The sequence below is a fragment of the Anas platyrhynchos genome, chromosome 5 (assembly GCF_047663525.1).
Source record: "Anas platyrhynchos isolate ZD024472 breed Pekin duck chromosome 5, IASCAAS_PekinDuck_T2T, whole genome shotgun sequence".
NCBI classification, from domain to species: domain Eukaryota; kingdom Metazoa; phylum Chordata; class Aves; order Anseriformes; family Anatidae; genus Anas; species Anas platyrhynchos.
In genome coordinates, this window is record NC_092591.1 from 39,386,819 (window position 1) to 39,405,597 (window position 18,779).

At 34.0% G+C, this 18,779-nt stretch overlaps 1 protein-coding gene across 13 annotated transcripts in view; it reads right to left on the bottom strand.

Moving 5' to 3' along the window:
* Positions 1 to 18,779, bottom strand: part of RYR3 (ryanodine receptor 3) — a 219,585-nt gene that overhangs the window by 4,260 nt on the left and 196,546 nt on the right. For all 13 annotated transcript variants that reach the window (XM_072038900.1, XM_072038897.1, XM_072038899.1 and 10 more), the window contains 12 exons: positions 17,369 to 18,693; positions 14,527 to 14,585; positions 13,554 to 13,722; positions 12,774 to 12,860; positions 10,598 to 10,795; positions 9,098 to 9,228; positions 6,780 to 6,822; positions 6,062 to 6,189; positions 5,545 to 5,605; positions 4,228 to 4,374; positions 2,587 to 2,721; positions 455 to 611 (listed from right to left, as the gene is read on the bottom strand). In XM_072038900.1, coding sequence (XP_071895001.1) covers positions 455 to 611; positions 2,587 to 2,721; positions 4,228 to 4,374; positions 5,545 to 5,605; positions 6,062 to 6,189; positions 6,780 to 6,822; positions 9,098 to 9,228; positions 10,598 to 10,795; positions 12,774 to 12,860; positions 13,554 to 13,722; positions 14,527 to 14,585; positions 17,369 to 18,693 — 2,640 coding nt within the window. The remainder of the gene's footprint in view (positions 1 to 454; positions 612 to 2,586; positions 2,722 to 4,227; positions 4,375 to 5,544; positions 5,606 to 6,061; positions 6,190 to 6,779; positions 6,823 to 9,097; positions 9,229 to 10,597; positions 10,796 to 12,773; positions 12,861 to 13,553; positions 13,723 to 14,526; positions 14,586 to 17,368; positions 18,694 to 18,779) is intronic.

Sequence of the window (18,779 nt, forward strand, 5' to 3'; positions counted from 1 at the left end):
TTGTCCTCTAAAGAAAGGAAGAAAGGGGTGTGCAGACATGATGTCTTGTCAGAGAGGAAACCCAAGGGGAACTACTGCGTTCTCCAGACAGCTGTGCTGTCTCCAACATAATTCTGTAAAAAGAGTTGACAGCAAGGCTCTCCAAGTTTACATGGTGATTATAGCAGGAGGAGTGATCCAGCACAAGCTGCGCCATTGCTGAACAGTTGTCAATGTGCTCATAAATGCTGTAACACAGGTAAGTTTCTAGTACTTGAGTAGTACTTGGGACAATGCCTTATTTATAAATTAAATATAAAATGATTACTTTCAGAAATAATGACTTCATGGGCTCAGAAATAAGTCTTTTTAGCAATATTACTTACTTTACCTCAAACACAAATATGGTTTAAATGTACTGCAGAACTTAGGTACACTAAATTCTGTCAGTTTCTGCCAAGGTAAGTGAAGGTACCTTGAATAATGGCCAGTAGGATAACAATGACAAAGAAGAAAAATGTGATGTCAAAGACAATTCGATACATTTCATAAGGGTCTCCTGCAGGATCCTCAATTTCATCCCCAATGCCACCACCAGCTCTTACACCCACATACATGTGGAACAGGTAACACTGAAAAAAAACAAACACAAAAAAGTAGGAAATGTTATTTACCATGAATGATTCTGGACTTCTTTCTTTTTTAATTATTCTGACCTACTAATTCTTTCTAGAAGTTATAGAAACAGAAAACATGTAATATAATTCCTCATGTTCCCGCACCAAAAATCTCCTAAGTATCTTAACTGATGTGGTTTTGTCTTAGACCTACAAAGACAGGGAATCAGCATCAATTGTGTTACCCTTTTCTCATTCCTTAAGTCTTACAAACAAAGACCATCTGGGGGACATTTGGTGCTGTATTCAACTGTATTCTACCCCTATGTTAATTCCTAAGGTTCAAGCTTGCTCTGAGTAAGTAGAGGACATCTTTTAAAGTATTGTAATGGAGTTTAGGAAATGTTAGCAAATATTGCCATAAAATAAAGACATATTCACAGCAGGTAGATCTATCTGTATTTAAGTGGTTTCTGGATAATTTCATTTTGCAATAGTAGATGTCTGGTTTAGTACCTTTTAAACTATTTATGATCTGTGAAACAGCCTGTGTTCAGTTTGTTGTGGAAGAAATCACCTTGCAGAAATGGTGGTGTGTGCTTTGTTTTTTAAACATAGAAGTCTTCAAGGAAAGATCCTTAAAATTTGGTTATTTAAGCTATGCAAGTATTTTAGAATAGCATCTTTTGCTGGATATCTATAGTACTTAACATTTCTGTATGAATCAGCTACAGAATCTTGTAAACTGTCTTTAGTCATACAATATGGGTTAAAAATATCAGAAATCTAAACCTAACCAATGTTCTGAAGTCACATCAGACAACAGTTGTGGTGGTCAACATTCATCATGAAAAGTGATGAATAAGTCTTTTATAAGCAAACATTGAACAGAAGTAGACACCCATTTTTAGAAAGCAGCCTTACTCTTGACATAAGATACCATTACTATTTTAATCATGCTTAAAAATGTAATGATTTTTAAAAATATTTTTGTTTTACATTTAATGAGGTAAATGATTTACCTCATTTGGCAGCATGGTTTAAAAAGTAATATAGTTTAATGATTCTGATTACTTCTACATCCATTGTATAACCAGAATATGGTATTCCTCTCACAAAGGGCTCACTTAAATAATACTGCTTGGGCAGTATTCATGTCCTATCATTTGTACATCTGACTTACATGGACGGTTTGATAAAAGCTCAATAACAGGGAAAATCATTTGGTGAAATCTATGACACAACTATACTCTGAGGTATCTTACTCTAGTTTTGTTATCTAAGACAGGCAGACAGTGACTATTCCAGGAAAGAAACAAGCTGTCCACAAACTCAAACTGTTCAGTTTCTAGTACACGAAGTTGTGCTATTTTCTTTTTATGATGTAAAAAAATTGTTTGGTTTTCTGTTGCAACAGGAAGAAATCATGTGGGAAATTACTAAAAATAGATTATCACCTCCTTTAATTTTCCTCTTCTCTACTCACCCTTGACTTCTTGACCGAATTACCCATTGTAAGCAATATGAAGCAAGTATTTGTAACTAGTGCTAATAACATCATATACTTCACATAACCTAAATAAGGATAGGAAGAGCTTGCACACTTGCAAATACTTGGAACAAACTGAACTCTATTTATGCTGAAATAACGCAGCTGCCTTTTGTACGTAGGGCTGACCAGTTTTTTATAAAATTTGTTCCATGTACTTTAAGGGTTTGCTGTCTTTACATGCAAAAAGAGCAGCAAATCACATGCAAAAATATTCAGAATAAAAATCCAGATATTTTCCCATATTAGTGAATGTCACATATTTACTGTTGAGTTTAGGCCACTGAAGAATGCAGAGGGAATTTTAAGACCACAGACATTTTGAAAATGACATATAGCAATAAGTAATAAGATGGATTAACTTAACAATAAAGTTATTGTGATTTCACCATTTGAAAATTCAGAATGAAATTTGAAGCATGCTACTGATGTTTTACTTACCGTCATCATGTCATCACATTTCATGTCTGGTTCATCTTCGTCTTCACTTTTGTTGTAGAATTTGCGGAAAAAGTTGAACGCCACAACGGTGTAAAGATACACTACTACAGCCAGGAGTCCTACAGTGAGCACAAGCTGTATGGAGACATGACATTAAAGTAGGTTTCAGTTGGATTCTGTCAGATGAGATGAGCTAGCTCACTGTAGTGCCTCAGGTACTGAAAAGGTATCATATGGTACCTTTCCCAAGAAGGGAACTAAAAAGAGCAGTAATGATAGGTTTGAGGGATCCATACGGTCTCAAGAAACTGTAGTTCATTCCAGCTTTCTAAGCTATATGTATAACAACTATACGTTGCTGAAACAATATTACTATTTAATGTAAAAGTAAACTTAATAATCCCCTTTAGTTAGTTTGGTAAATAAATTTAGCTGGGACTAAATACAACTGTTGCTCTTATAACTAGTACAGACATGAACACTGAAAGACTACTGATTTCCCAGTTGAAATGTGTACTTCAGGAGCCTATTTACAGATCTGTAGAAAAAGATAAACTGAGGATCAACTGTTCAACGGTCTTTTAAAAGAGGAGAAATAGAAAAAATAATCTTTGCTCATTAAAAAAGTAACATCAAATAATTAAGCTGACGGTTTCAACTATGCTCAGTTTTGAGGATTACATTTAGAAAAATCTCAAAGAAAATAAACCAATCATTAAATTAGAAGTGATATGAATTTGGTTCATCATGAAGGAAAATGAAAGGGATTAAAATAGGGATTTCATTTGTTCGTCAAGATCATAAAGTAAGAAATTTAATTGGTCACTTTCTGCTGAAAGAAAGGATTAGGCAAACACAAAGGATATAGAACTTAAACTGAAGCAGATGTTCTTTTAACTCTTAAAAATGGTTTAGTATGGTTTTAAATACATAACAGACTGTAAGAGAGGGCTTAGAATATATGCTAGTACATTTGAGAAAGAATGGAATGTATTTCTTCGAAATGAAGTTTTGGGGAAGTTCAGTTAGAGTAATGTTTCTTAAATGTAAGGAGAAAAAAAGTGTGTTAATGAAAAGGATGTTTTTAATGTTATGCTACCTCGGAACACAAAGCAGGTATCAAAGAATGATTCCCTGTGTAAGTTTCCACAGTTATCTTTGGAAGCAGATTTTAACGTGATTTTTGCAGAACATAGTGACCTATAAATATATTCTGCAATGCAGAATGTCCATACCTGTAAGAACATTCTTACTAGCAAAGTACTGAAATCTCAATGACATTCAGATCATTGTTACTGCTGTAGCCAAGGAGAGGTTGTGAATTGTTATTAGTTATCACCAGTCCATACAGAAGGAGCTCGTTAGGTCATAATTCATATTCTTATATTTTTCTAAAATATAAGAAAAATACCTTTGCATTGTATACAAAATATCTTTTAGTTTTCAGCACCCTTTGGGCATAAATTATTATAACTTTTTAGGAATTAACATGTCTCATATGTGCTGAAGGAGACATGGTAAAGTCTATTCTTTTTCATGATCAAAATTAATTGTATTCCAATATTTGCTAGGTACCCACAAGACTTTTCCCAGTACTGTTATAAAATGTGTTAATTTCAAGTCTCTATACATAATACTAACCTGTTTGCCATTGTGAGTGACTGAAGACAGAATGGTTCGCAAAGTCTTGAAACCCATAGCAATATCCAGCAGATGAGCAGCAAAGAAGAAGTTGTTGTAGTGCCCAAGGATAGACATAGTTGTGTACCAAGCTAAGTATAAAAATGACTGCAGAAAAAATGAAAAGTGACAGTTGGACTGTGCACTTAGTCACATGGTCTGAACTTGGGTAGACCTGTGCGGTGTCAAGAGTTGGACTTGATGATCCTTAAGGGTCCCTTCCAACTCAGGATATTCTATGATTCTATGATTCTATGAATGTTAGCCGGTACTAATGTGGTATTGGACCAAGAATATAGCTTTCTTTGTCACTTAAATTATGAAATAAAGTAATACTATATCATGATCTGATTTGAATCAATCTGAATGTAATACCTCTAGTATACATGTTCAAAAAGACTCTATTATCAACTCAGCTTTTCATACAAAGTTTGTTTATTGCTTGGTTATGCTAATGAGACCTCTATTTTTACATAGTTAAATGCAGTCTTCAGCACATATGTTACTCGCACCAAAATCCCCTACCTTAAAATTGTTTTGGTTAGGGACCTTGTTACACGGTACTATAAACCTTAATACTGATTCTGGAGCAGACAAAACACATTACATTACTCTTTAGGCACTTTGCTAGTTTTAAATCTCAGGACGCCCAGAAAACCTAAGGCAGATAATACAGCTTATTCTTTTAATGAGCAGTGAATCTGAGGCCACTGTGACATGAAAAGATCTTATTAACAAACAATGATTTAGTGTGCTCTTTTAATGCACAATTAGTTAATTAAACTTCACTTTATTCACCTTGGCATTGTATTTGTTAGGGAAAGATCAAAAGGATGCAAAAACAGATTAAAAAAAAAGGTATTTTAACATAAGTTTGGGCTTTTCAAAGGAGAAGACATAAGAGAAGTAACCAACCATGTCAAACAGATTAAAGAATAAAAAAAGGTAAGTTTCTGTATACTGTGTTTGATCTGAGGAAAACACAATTGGTTCCTAATTTGATTTATAGAAAATTGAATGAATGTACCATTAACTTCCAAAATGCTGGCATTGTGTTAATGGGGAGGAGGTACTTATTTCCCCATGGAATCAAAAAGAAAATTCTAACACATATGAAAGCAGTTTTGCTACAAGGCAAGACAGAAAAAAAAAACTATTTTAAAATAGCTTTGTAATTCAATACTATTTATCTATGTTTAATATAAAAGCAGATGGCAGAAAATATAAATTCATATTTAGAGTAAATCGAAGAATATTCTTTTAGGTTAACACACTTACATTATCAGTGAAAACAACACCGAGCTTCCAAATGTGGTACTTTGTATCAATGGAGCTTAACCTACAAAAAAAAACAGATTTTTGAAATGCATGTACTGAATTCTGCAAGTATGAATAACAAACTGTGCTTGGCACTATATATGTGTTTGCTGAAGGTGGTGATATACTTTAGCTATTTATTATCTGAGTGATGTAGGTGCTTCATTTTTCAGAGATAATTCATTAACTCTCAGCACCTGTACAGAGTTTCTAAATGCTGACCTACCCAACTCTGACCTTCCCAATATACCCAACTATGTCAGTTTGCATTAACATTGCATTCTTTTCTTATTTTTATAATAATAAACAACAGGCATGTTGTTTGTTTTAAATCGTACTTTTTAGAAGACAGACTTATCCATTTGAATTTTCCATGCAGAGGAAAACATCACTATAGTTTCAATATAAAATCAATTTATATCTTTGATGGTGAAGATACAACAATGTATAATTTGTCTTTGAAGTTCTGAGGTCATACCATGATAGAAGAGACGCCTCTTCTGGTTCACTCTCTTCCACTGGACTAAAATCAAGGGCATTTTTGTCCAAACCCAAAAGTTCTGCTATGCGCTCTGCTCCATATAAGTCTCCATACTTGTTAATAACCTAAAAATGGAAGAAGATAAGCTTTTGCTCAGAGAAAGACCTTGGTCACAGTTACCTTAAGCCAGTAGTTGTTAGAAATTAAAAAACAAAACAAATGAACAAACAACAGAAAGAACAGTTTTTTCACAATTAGCATTATGGGAACAGTGAGAACTCCCAGGAAGCTGGGGGTGGATAAGTTGCTCAAGAAAGAAAAATAGAAGCATTAAAGGCTATTATCTGAAAGCTTCTGTATAATTTGCCATCATTTAAGCTGACATGTTTTTCCTTTTTTAGGGGGATGAGGGGGCTTTGTATCCTAAAGATGACAATGTCTGTAAATTAGGCATGTATGGCTGATTGACAGTACAAGGTTATTTAGTGTGTGAGTCTAGGAACTAAACCAAAGCATTCTTTCTTCCTCCCTCCTCCCACATACTCTGTAACTGACTGTTCACAGAGAAATTTACCACAACAGTGACTTCCATAAAACAAATTCCAGGTCTCAATTACGTGTATATCTCTGTGTACAGAAATATATTACACATAGATATCCCAATTAACTGAATAGTGTATTACTGCTATGAATAGTAGAAATTTAAGAAGTTTACCTTCCGTTTTACAAATTTGTCCCAGTAATTGTTAGGAAAGGACCTGCAAAGATAAAGAAAAGATATTTCAATTTATTCAAGTTTTTTAGGGGAAAGAAAATAACAACAAAATGCCATGTTCATGATCACTGCAGGTTCTGGTACTCATTCAATCACACACAGCACTTTGAGTTGTGATAACATTTTCTTTTGACATGGACAACAGCTGTCAGGACAGTCTGTTTCAACTACGCATCACTGCAATATCATCCCCTCCCTCCCCCCCTTTTCTTTTTCTCAGCCACAAATATGATTGGCTACAAAAGGACAGCACAGAAGATATCATCACCTTATAAGCCTAACAACTTTATTGCTCCTAGCCATGAAATCAATGTACACAATCATTTTGAGAGGAAAATAAAGAGTTTTGTAGACTAATTAATTCTTCAGTTCACTGCATTCATTATATTTCAAATATAGGCTGAACACTTGGGAACCAGTGGACAGTTTGCCAACATCAAATTCAAATAATAAAAAAAAAAGAACAAACAAACAACAACAACAAAAACACAAAAATGCAATGGTAATTTGGAAAAAACAGGAGTTAATGGTGATCTTGTTCTCAGGTGTACAATATTTTTGACATTGAATCTAAAATCCCAGAACAAAACTAGTAAAACCCATTTATAATTCTAAAGCACCAAGACAGTTCAGCTACAGAACATGCAGGAAGAAAAAAAAAAAGCAACTAAACAACAGAACTAGTAAAAATTAAAGCTAGCTTTAATATTGGAAGAGTAAGATTCCATAATACTGTTCTACTGCCAGGAGTTGAGGAAAACTTTCCAGCTACTTTTTCCAAATAGAATTTCTGAATGAAATTCCAGACCACCCTTTCAGATAGACAAATTGTTTCAGTGACTCATATGTTTAATTTAACTTATAGAGCAGCCATGCTACTGCCAAGGCCATATACACCATGAGTAGGAGAAAGTATCCAGAAAGGGAAGATAAGGAATTTATGGAAACTACTTTTACGCAAACAAGACAAACTTGCTATTATCAAAGAAAATAAAGTTAGCTAAATAACAAATAAATAACAAGTAAATGCAAGTTTGCATACTGAATTCAGCTGTGCCTGATAATATGTTTTTTCTTAGAAACCTGTATGAAACACGATTGCTTCCCAGTTTATTACTGTTTATTCTTATACATTCTAGCATTCAGCCTTCTACACAGCAAATGAAAGACCATTCTAGATTTAAAAATATTTTGGCAATATTACCAAAAAAAACACAACACCAAAAACAAGTAACCTATTGTAGTATACATTTCAACTTAAATGAAAAATCTTAAAAATCCAGTGTAGGAAAATAAGTCATTCAAGAAATTTCTAATAATGTGGATGCTATAATTTTAATGAAAGAAATAAGGGCACTATTTATAACACAAAAATGTAGTATGTCTGATAAAATAGATATTTTGGCTATTTGGCAGCATATTGTCACTCTGATGCATTGAGTTGGTCTTTGCTGGCTTGTTTTTATCAAATAGCTATTTATGCCTGCATGTATTTTAGCCAAAACTGCTTTGTGACTTGTATTTAATTTGTGCTTGTTATAATGAGAAATAATCTGTTTGGCTGTATGTCTTAATGGCAATTTAGACTGACTCATGTATCCAGCTATTCTGGTAAAACAACATGTAGAGGGAGAAAAGAAATTCAGGGTGACCTCTTGAACAAACTGCTAAAGCAGCCGGAAGAGCCTACTGATACTTTTCCTCCTCTTGCCTACACTTGTATCATTCACACCCAGAACAGCAGGCGAGTCTCCTAGAATCAGTGTATGACTACTACAGTATCTGCTAACGCGTACAACCTGACTAATAACTATCAGACTACTCAAATTCTGGGATTGCTATTTTACATTGCATTTGCTTCTCCTGTCATATACAAATTTTGTTAACAAGAAATGGGGGAAAAGGGCAGGATGGAATACAGCTGTACAATATGAACATGAAATTGAGCCAAAGAAAATTCTACATAGTGACTAATGTGAAATGTCTTTGAGAGAGCTTGTGGGGCAAGATGCAGAATTCTTGCAAACCTTAAAACAATGAAAAGGAGGGGGAAATACATGTTAATATAATATTTATGAGATAAACTAATAATACAGGATTTCACATTAGAATCTATTACTGTGGCATCTAATGTAAGTGAAAAATGCCATCCTTTGAGATGTACTAGGTGCATGTGGACAGTTTAGGTTCTAGATCAGTGGCTTAATGAAATATAATCTTTATAAAGAATTTATATATAAACATTTAATTTTACATACGGTGTGTTTATAACCAGGCGATCCCATTGTCCTTTAATATCATCTTCAGATGGCTGTTCAGTTATGTATAATCCATCAAATTCCAGCTTCCTAGCTACTTCCTTTTCTCTTTTGAATACAACCAGAGGGACCTATAAAAATGACAGTGGACATCTTGGTCATGGTTTATATATTTTTAGAACCTGTGATATCTATCTACAGTATTAAGTACTCTTTATATCACTATATAAAACCAAACATCATGCTAGTATTCTGACAACTAGAAACAGTGATCAGAGATGTGACTAAGGTATTCTCATCTCAGCAATAATGTTGATTTCTGTTACTGACCAAGAAGTTCTCCTAGCAGCAATTAGAATAAGATCATGAGTAATATATATATATTCATACTAAATGATGAAATTCATTGTAGAGCATAAAACAAGATTCTAGAGACTGTTGCATTCACTGCCCCAATTTTGTAATCTTATTGGACAACTGAGAGTCCTGCTGTTCAGCAGCAGTAATATAGGATGACTTTGAACTCCAAAATGAGCAATTCAACAATAAAACAAAGGAAGAACAAGGAAATGAGAAAGATGGACTGCCCTGGTGAGCCCGAATAGTTTGTTTCAATTTCTTTCTTTCATAATTTCACATAAAGCAAGCTTGCCATTACTCCCAAAAAATTCAAATTAGAGGTTGCTGGAAGCATTACTGCTTTTTTTTTTTTTTCTCTCATGATAATTCATTGTAAAACAGAGCATTCCATTAGTGCAGACAAAAATTTGGCTACCACTTAAACATAAAACCACGTGCTGTCTGAATGGTTTAAATGACAGTGTAGTATGCTGTGGTGTTGCATCATAGCACTGAATTTACCTACAGGTACTGATGTGAGGTGCTGCAGCCAGCAACTAAGCATCCATGCAGCTGCTTGCTTACTGCACCCCACCCCTATTAGAACAGGGGAGAGAGCCCGAAGAGCAAAACAAGAAAACTGGGTTGAGTCACAAACAGTTCAATAAGTAAAGAAAGAAAAACAACTCACTACGTCCCACAAACAGACCAATGCTGACCAACAGCCACCTAGAAAATAAGTCCCCCTAGCCCCCAGTCCAGTTTTTCTTTTTGAGCATGAAATATCCCTTTGTTCAGTTTGGGTAAGCTGTCTCAGCTGTGCACACTCTCAACTTCTTGCCTATTCCCAGCATGCTCACTGCAGGGCATACAGAGTGGGTAAAGAGGAGGAAACTTCCACACCATGCAAGCACTGCTCAACAGTAACCAAGATGTGGGTGTTACCAAGAGTTTTAACCTAAATCCAAACACATGCACTGCTATGAAAAAAGTTAACTCTATCCCTGCCAGACCTAGTATGTGAGGAAAACATCTACATGTGAAAGAGTGAGAATTTGTAAACAACTGAATAGAAATATGTATTGTTATCTCAGCTCCAAAAACTACTTTGGGATGATGTCCTTTAACAAATACAGAGTAGTAATAAGATTAAGAACTTGCCTTTAAGCAATAGTATCCAATCACACAGACAAAGGAGATGATGGTATGGATAACTGCCAATGCTCTGAGAGCAGGTGCCATGTAACCCGTACTTTCTTCTAAAACAAAAAACACCATGCCTTCCTCCTCTTCCTCTTCATCAAAAGTGTTCCAGAGATTAGAGTCTTCCTCTACCTCATCAAGTGGCTCTTCTGTCACCTGAGAGAAATTCAAGCAGAGAGCACACACAAAGTTAAAGTTTTTCCTTTATTATAAATGACAAATCCCTAAGTTTTCTACAATAAATTATGTTTGTAAAGCCTGCTCTTCTGAAGATGAGGGAGAGCTTTAGCTTTGAACAGTAACATCTTTCATTTTTACAGCAGAAATCTCCACATCATCTCATTTCACTGAAAAGAGGAGCGAAGAAAAGCAAGTACAGGCATTTGTCAGTTTACAAATCTTTCCTTTAACAGTGTCAAAGCAAAAAGGAAACAAATGAAAATGTTATGCACAAACGTTTTATTGGAAGAACTTAGCGATGATTGGATTATCTAGTATGACCAATTTCAAGGATTGTTTTGTAATCTACATTGTTCCTGATTACTAGAGTCTAGTAATCTAGTAATCTAATTACTAGAGTCTACTAATCACTATTTTGTAAATATTCTGACCAATAAAGTTGACACATTGCCCTAAATTATGCCAGTGATTTAAAAAACTTGGCCTTTAAACCTGAGGTCCCTTCTTTTCTGTTTGGCTCCCACTGACCCTTTCCTATCTATGACATGTGGACTTCCTGTAATAAATATGAATTTTTGTCCTCCCTCTGCAACAGAATGGGTTTTTGGTTGACCTCTAAGACCCAACGTAAAGCAGAAGTGAGTGGAGAGAAAAGGACTGTGAAAAAGAGAAACAGATTTCTCTATATTCTTTTGAAGTTCATCTTCACAAACTGGATAAAACGGAAAAAGAGACGCATGGAGGGAGACTCAGTAGCCCTGTCAGTCTTTCTCCTGAAATGGTGCACAAAAATTCTATCCAGTTTTTGAGTCTTTTGCATGTTTATCTGCCCTGTCTCTGAGACAGTAATTGTATCATAGCAGATGCTTTTCAAGACACTTGAGATCAGGATTCAGTTCCTTAAAGACTGAATGTTCAGCCAACTTCTTTTGTGAACTTTTTGGTTGCGAACAACAGAATTAGAAAAATGTAATATTGGAAAAGATCAGCTTATTGCAACTTGCACAATATACATAGATATATCTATCTCACGCAATATATATAAAAAGAAAGTAGCCTACTATGAAGAGGCATCTTCTGCTTTATATATATATTTTTTTTGCCTATTTATACCAAAGCCCCAATCCCAGTACAGAAATATCTTAATCACAACAGTCAATAACAATCATATTGGCAATGAAAACACGGGAAATGGAGCAAGTAAGAATGAAAACTGAATTATACACTCACATAGAAACACCAAATAAGAAAAAACATACATATATTAGATGTAATTCACTTCACAAAAAATATGGAAAAAATAAAAAATAAAAACAGCACTCCCTCTCAAATGTGAAGCCCTATGCCTGAAAGGCATGAAAAAATGTCAACAAATTAAATGTAACTTATGAGCTCATCTAGATAACTTGAGACAATAACTTTATTCTAGAATTATGTATGAAGTATTTCCCAGTCAAAACTTAATGTAGTCAGTAGGGCTTTTTAAAAAAAGTAGAAAATATACTGAGAAATTATATCATTAAAACAGAAATATATAATTGAGAATAATTAAGTGAAGTGTCTCAATATCTTTAAAACAAAGGAGATTTAAAAATGCAGATGTTTTGACATTCAAGTTATTTTAATTGGTTTTCATATTTCCCATGACAAAAATAACAATCCAAACACTAACAGATTTATACAAGTAAATGGAAAAATTATAAACACAAGTTCAACTACAACAGATGAATGAAATGTCTGTTTTCATTCATCCCAAGTCAAGTAAAAACAGAACAGGTTTAGCGTCACAACTTTGAGTAATAAAGCTTAAAATATTATTTTAACTATTTCATCTCTAAATGTGTTTAGTGTTTGAAGGGGCTGTAATACTTGCTTTATTAAATAAACCTTAAAACCAACATTAAATATTCCTCTAGAAATAATCAGGCATTTAATGAATAATGCCAAATCTTACCTTGTAAAATAGTAGAATGAAGTTGATAGCAAATGCAACAAATAGAGCAAGAAACCGTAAGTTATAAAAATTTCTTGCTAGGTAGTGCTGAAAATAAAATGAAAAAAAAAATAATTAGTGATGGCCTGTAGCTAATATAAAGATAAAGAAAGTAAGCAGCAAGCTTTCTAAGAATGTAAATATGTAATTGTGCTGTCCTCATATACCAGTTAAAATAAGCAGGACGTTTCTTGGCAGTCTGTTTTTCAATTTAATGGTAAACAGAAGAATGAATAGGATTAAAAATAATGGACATAAAATTGCAACAGGGAGGACTGACATAGAATATTAGGGAAAACTTTCTAGAAGGAAATCTGCAAGACAAGTGCTGGAATACTGGAATAAACTACATGAGAAGGCTTCAAGAGAGTTGTTAATTTGATGTCTTAAAGAACAAAGAAAGATGTTAATAGAACTACAGGAGCTCCCTATTAAAGAAAGTAAAATAATAGATTCTAGATCATAGAAAACAAGGAGCTCCTAATAAGGAGCTCAAGAGATTACCTAATCTATGCTGCCGTAAGGGGAATCACACACACATATATATATAGAGAGATTTTACTCATATTATTCTATGACGTATTACAAAAATCACGAAACAATCAATACAGCCACTCTTTTGAAAAGTCATGCTAATGTTCCTTTTATAATGAAATTTCTCCCTTCAATATCAAGCAAATATTCTATCTATTATTACATGAATAAAAGTTAAATGACTAACAGAATTTAAGAAAATCTTACCAGCATTTTTGTTTGATAAATTTCCAAAGCTTTGAAGAAGTTAGCCATAACAGCCTCAGGTTTCTCAATTTTTTGTCCATGCCTTCTCTTCTTTTTCTTCACCTTACCCTCTTCCAGCTGCTCAGACTGTACTTCCTTTGCTTTATCTTCTTTCTCACCATCTTCCATGCTAGAAGAAAGATTAACTAAGCAAATATGCATAGACAAACTTCTGCATTGTAAATATGCATTAATTCAGAAAGAATCTAATTCAGAAAGTTTGGCTTTGAATTCAAACTAGTTTTAACACTGTAAGTGTTGATAGTGATGACTGTGAGTAAAAGAGGAGGTAGACAAAAAATACGAAGTTTAAAAAAATAGTAATAAAAAATGTTACTCTTCAATTATATGCAAAAATAGAGTTGCTGAGGAGAGATCAAAAGGGTAAAATAAAAAAAAAATCAGTGTTGTGTATATATACTCAATGCAAAAAACATAAAAATTTCAAGAGTTCATGTGTAGTTTCTTGAGCCTTAAGTTTGAAGGAAGATTTTAGGATTTCATACACAGTATCATAATTGATCTTAGTATCATAATGTGAATTCATTTCAGTCAAGGCAATCACTATTGTTACACAGAAGAATGGTAGTAAAGAGGAAGTTTGCTTCACAGGGTCCAACTTTATAACATATAGAAGATGACAATCATTCCTCTCTACAAAAATTAAGTACCAGGACTGTATGCATTAATAAGGGAATTTAGTCACTAAAACAAATATGCCGTATCTGCATATATTTAAAAAAAAAAAAAAAGTATCAGATTTTGTTGTCCACTGGGATGGACTGCCACTCTTATGGACTGTACTACTTTCTGAAATAGTGATGAGATAAAGTGTGTATAAATTGCTTTGAATACTGAGCATTGTTGATTCTTTCAGTCCAAGTTATCTACCATTAGGAAGTAGCAAGGTAGCAACAGAGGAAAATTAACTTACTCAGCCTTCTCAGCTTCCACTTTTCTTTCTGCTTCAGCTTCTTTTGCAATTTCAGATAGCTGCAAAAAATATTTAACTGTCAAAACAGATCCTTTCAAATGAAGTTTTGGTAACTTTCATTACTGTTTTCTAAGAAACAAATTGATTACCAAACTGTATCTTTTATACCACTTTGCAGTTTTAAAGAGTTAGATTTTATTTAAATAGACAGCTCAGACTAGATTTTAACAGTGAACGCTGCAGCCATTCTTCTTCTGATAGCTTTTTCAGTATAGCGTTATCTGTAACTACTGCAGTTGACTGAATACTGTAAAGTAATTATTCACCATTATCAGATGAATTATGTGACCAGCTGAGGATGAAGTTAACTACATCCAGATCACACCCTCAAGTTCACTCACAAAGACTAACTAGTGGTTATGTAGAAAAAGAGCATCAATTTGTCTCTTTCCAAATATAAAACAAGGAATAATGTATTATATCAGTGACAGCATCAAAAATGTGAAAATGGTCCGTGTAATTATTAGACATTACAAAACGCAATTACTTTGTCAAAATCAACTGATGCAATTTAAATCTGATGAAGACCTAAATAACTGTTCCTTATGCAATGTTACTCCTGAAACTATTTATCTTTGTTGGATAGATGACCTATTAAACCAGGTGGCACAACTGACAACAACCTAAATGTATGTTTTCAACAGTCCCTTCAGATAAGGATAAACCAATATACAATGTAACAGAAGGCTAACTGCAGCAGAGAAGCTGGGGTCCTGATTTCAAATACCTTTAGGCTTCATGTTGCAAGACCAAAGTAAGTTCATTTAAAATGCATTTCAGCATCTAAGCTTCACTGAAAAGCAAAGAGATGCAGGATCCCAAGATGTAGATTACAAAAGAAATCTGAAGTGCCTAAATTTGTTACCATTCACTTTTGTAAAAACCTGTGTTAGCTCTTAACCCTTTCTTTGTTCTCTCAACATGCATAGACACCAGTTGTCTATTGGTAAATTCTACATTTCTGGTTCTCTTGCTAATATACATAGTTATCTAAACATTTTCATTACTAGTCATCTGGATGCCTACCTCTTGTACATAAGTAGTGAAATAATTTACAAAATAATTTACTAAATAGATCTTGCTTTACTTATTTCACCTCTCATCCAGTGAGTACCTGTGATGCAAGCATGTACAGATCTTCCACAGAGGTTCCCCAAAGTTCTCAAGCTGGTGGAGGGTAATTCAGGGATCGATCCCTTGATCACCTCTAATTCTTCTAAGGGTTAAGGTGGGGGAAGAATCAAAAACATTCCTATCCATCTTCTCATGTCATGTCATGTCATGTCATGTCATATCATATCCTCTCTCAGTTGCCTTCTTTCCAGGCTAAAGAGCCTTAGCCTATTTAATTCGACTGATAAGATTTGTTCCATACCTGTAACTTTTTCTCCTTCATTGAACCTTTTTCAGTTCTATCATATTCTTTCTGAAATGGGAAAACCTGGTCTGCAGGATGCAGGTATACCTTGGGTTCATGGTGCATAACAATACTTCATTTTAATTCCCTCAATTCCATCCTTAACAATTCAAAATTTCTGTTTACTTTTTTGATCTGTGTTGACTGACATTTTCATTGAACTGATACTACTGCATGACTCTAAGCCAAGATTTCCTAACCAAGTAGTAATGATGATCTCAAAACCCATAATGTTACATACGAAATTTTCCACCCATATGCATTACTTCACTGATATGAATCTGCTATTTTAAGGGTCTTCTATTCGCTTCTTTCCTTACTTATGAACCTGCATGGCTCTCAGCACAGATGCTTATAAATACTTACAAACAAATCTGAGAGAAATGAACAAGTCAAAGAAAAGCAAAATTTGCTGAGGAAAATTTTAGAATATTTACTCAGATCTAAGGTCCTTAAGTAAATATATTTTCATTACAGACATAAAAATGAATGCATAAACAAGTAAGAAAATAAATGGAAAAGTATAGTTCAATCTGTAGGGAATAGACAAATCTTGGATGAAAACATTTGAATGAAGAGGAAATAATAAACAAAAATGTTGTACAATGGAGGTTCATCTTGGAAATTTCTGGAAAGTATATTATACAGAGGTATATTAAATCCGATGAGAAGAAAAAAGTATTTGAATACCAAGTAGAAACAGATCTGAAATACAGCTTAACCATAATGCCTTCCAAATCTGACAAAAGCATTTGGGTCTTGACCTTTAGCTCAAATATATTTTAAAACAGAATTATAAATTTTATGTATCTCAGCAGAGTGGAACACAGTAAATTGTTCACAAACGAAAGTAACGCATGTCTGTGATAAACTTTAAAGTAATAATAAATTCAAGTAAAATTATTTCAAATAAAAGGGAAAGGGATGTTTTATGGTATGTGATTAATGTATAATTACTAAAGCATGTAGAAGAAAAAATAACAATAAAGAATTATTATAGAGAAAGTAAAATAAAAGGAAATTGAAGCATACGGTGTAAAAAATGGGCATGTAGATTGAATAGGACTGTAAACCATTTAAAGCAAACACTGTGCTTAGAAATCTAATATCAATTTTTGTTTGAATAAAATCCAAATAAACAGTAACAACAATTTACTGAAGTGCAATCTAAACACCTTGTGCTGCTTTTTTTCTGCAATGTAAACTCTTCCATGTATTTTTTTTTTAAGTGTAGAGATTATGAAGTATGTTCTCATCCAGAACATTATTAATTTGTTAACTGGCAAATAATTCAACTACTAATAGAAAAATCAGCAATATATTTGTATTATTTTCTGCAAAGAAATGCAAAATCTTTTAACATACCTGTAATCCTTTTTTCTTACGAACTGTGTTTTCCAAAGAAGACTGGATATCAGAACCAAGCATTTCTGCAATATCCCCAAGTCCAGCATCATGACCATGTTTTGAGCCACCTTCTTTTTTGGTAGGAATGCCAAAAATATCAGAGATAATGTCAGTTTCTGCCTTTTCGCCCTTTACAAACTGGACAAGTTCAGCTCTAATGCCATGCTCAGCACCTTCAGCTTTTTCTGCTTCTGTAACATCATCATGGATTCCAAACTGTGTTGGGTCAGGCATGTCCCCTAATATTTTAGTGACTTTAATGTTTTTGGCTCCTTCAACCAGGCCACCCCCAAATACAGTGCTCCAAAGAATCTGGAAAATTCCCCACACTATAGTAAAGAACAGTTGGAACATCCCTACAAATAGGATCCAGAAAAAGGAGAAAAACACTTTCACCATCTCTTTTACTGTCATCTTTCTAACTTTCCTGTACTGTTTTCTTAGGTTCTTCACAGTAACCATTTTAAAAAAGTTGGTAACATTCTTCTTCACTGCAGCACAGGCCATTGCAAAAGCTGAAGGAGATTCCAGGGATTTTTCTTCTTCCTCATCATCTCCAATATCTACAACATAGCAAGACTCTTCTTCTTCCTCTTCCTCAGGCCTTTCAGCTGAATCAGTTTCAGAGATCTGGGATGCTAACTGCATTTCAAAGATTGTGTCTTCACAGAAATTCACAAAGAGCTCCATCTTTTCTTGTTCTCCACCTTCATTTACAACATCAAATATGAACTGCCTTTTGGATTCCTTCACCTGTGGCTTCTCCCACTGCATTCTACTGGACTCACTAATTTCAAAGTAAACTCTTTCTATTTTCTTGGCTCCACCCATTATTTCAATACGGCCAAGGTATGGTTCAAAATAATTAAGAACACTTTCTGCAGGTTCAAGTAAGCTCTGAAGGCGTGAATCATTAGGCATGTGTTCTGAAAGGTTTGTTAGCAATACTGCTACATTAAATCCAATGTCTTTGGCTGGTTCGTGGAATCTTTCCACAAAATCGAGATAGTTAAACATGTCATTTTCATCAGCTTCTGCACAGGATAGCAGGAATTCAATCTCTGATTGTATATATTGTTTTTGAGCCTCCATTGACTTCTGGAATTCCTTCTTTGAAATTATGCCTTTACCATCTGGGTCATGTTCTTTGAAAGCATCTGAGTTAGTTAGGTCTTTTAATTTCAGGAACATGTCAAAAAATTTCAAAATCAATTCTACATTGCTAGATGATTCTACAAGCGTATCGACCATTTGTTTTCCAATCGTTCCGTTTACAACGTTACCTAAACAGTGTTAAAACAGTAAGTTATTTGATGCCTCTATATTGTAAATAAATAAATTTTATATTCATGCTGAGAATAGAACAAAA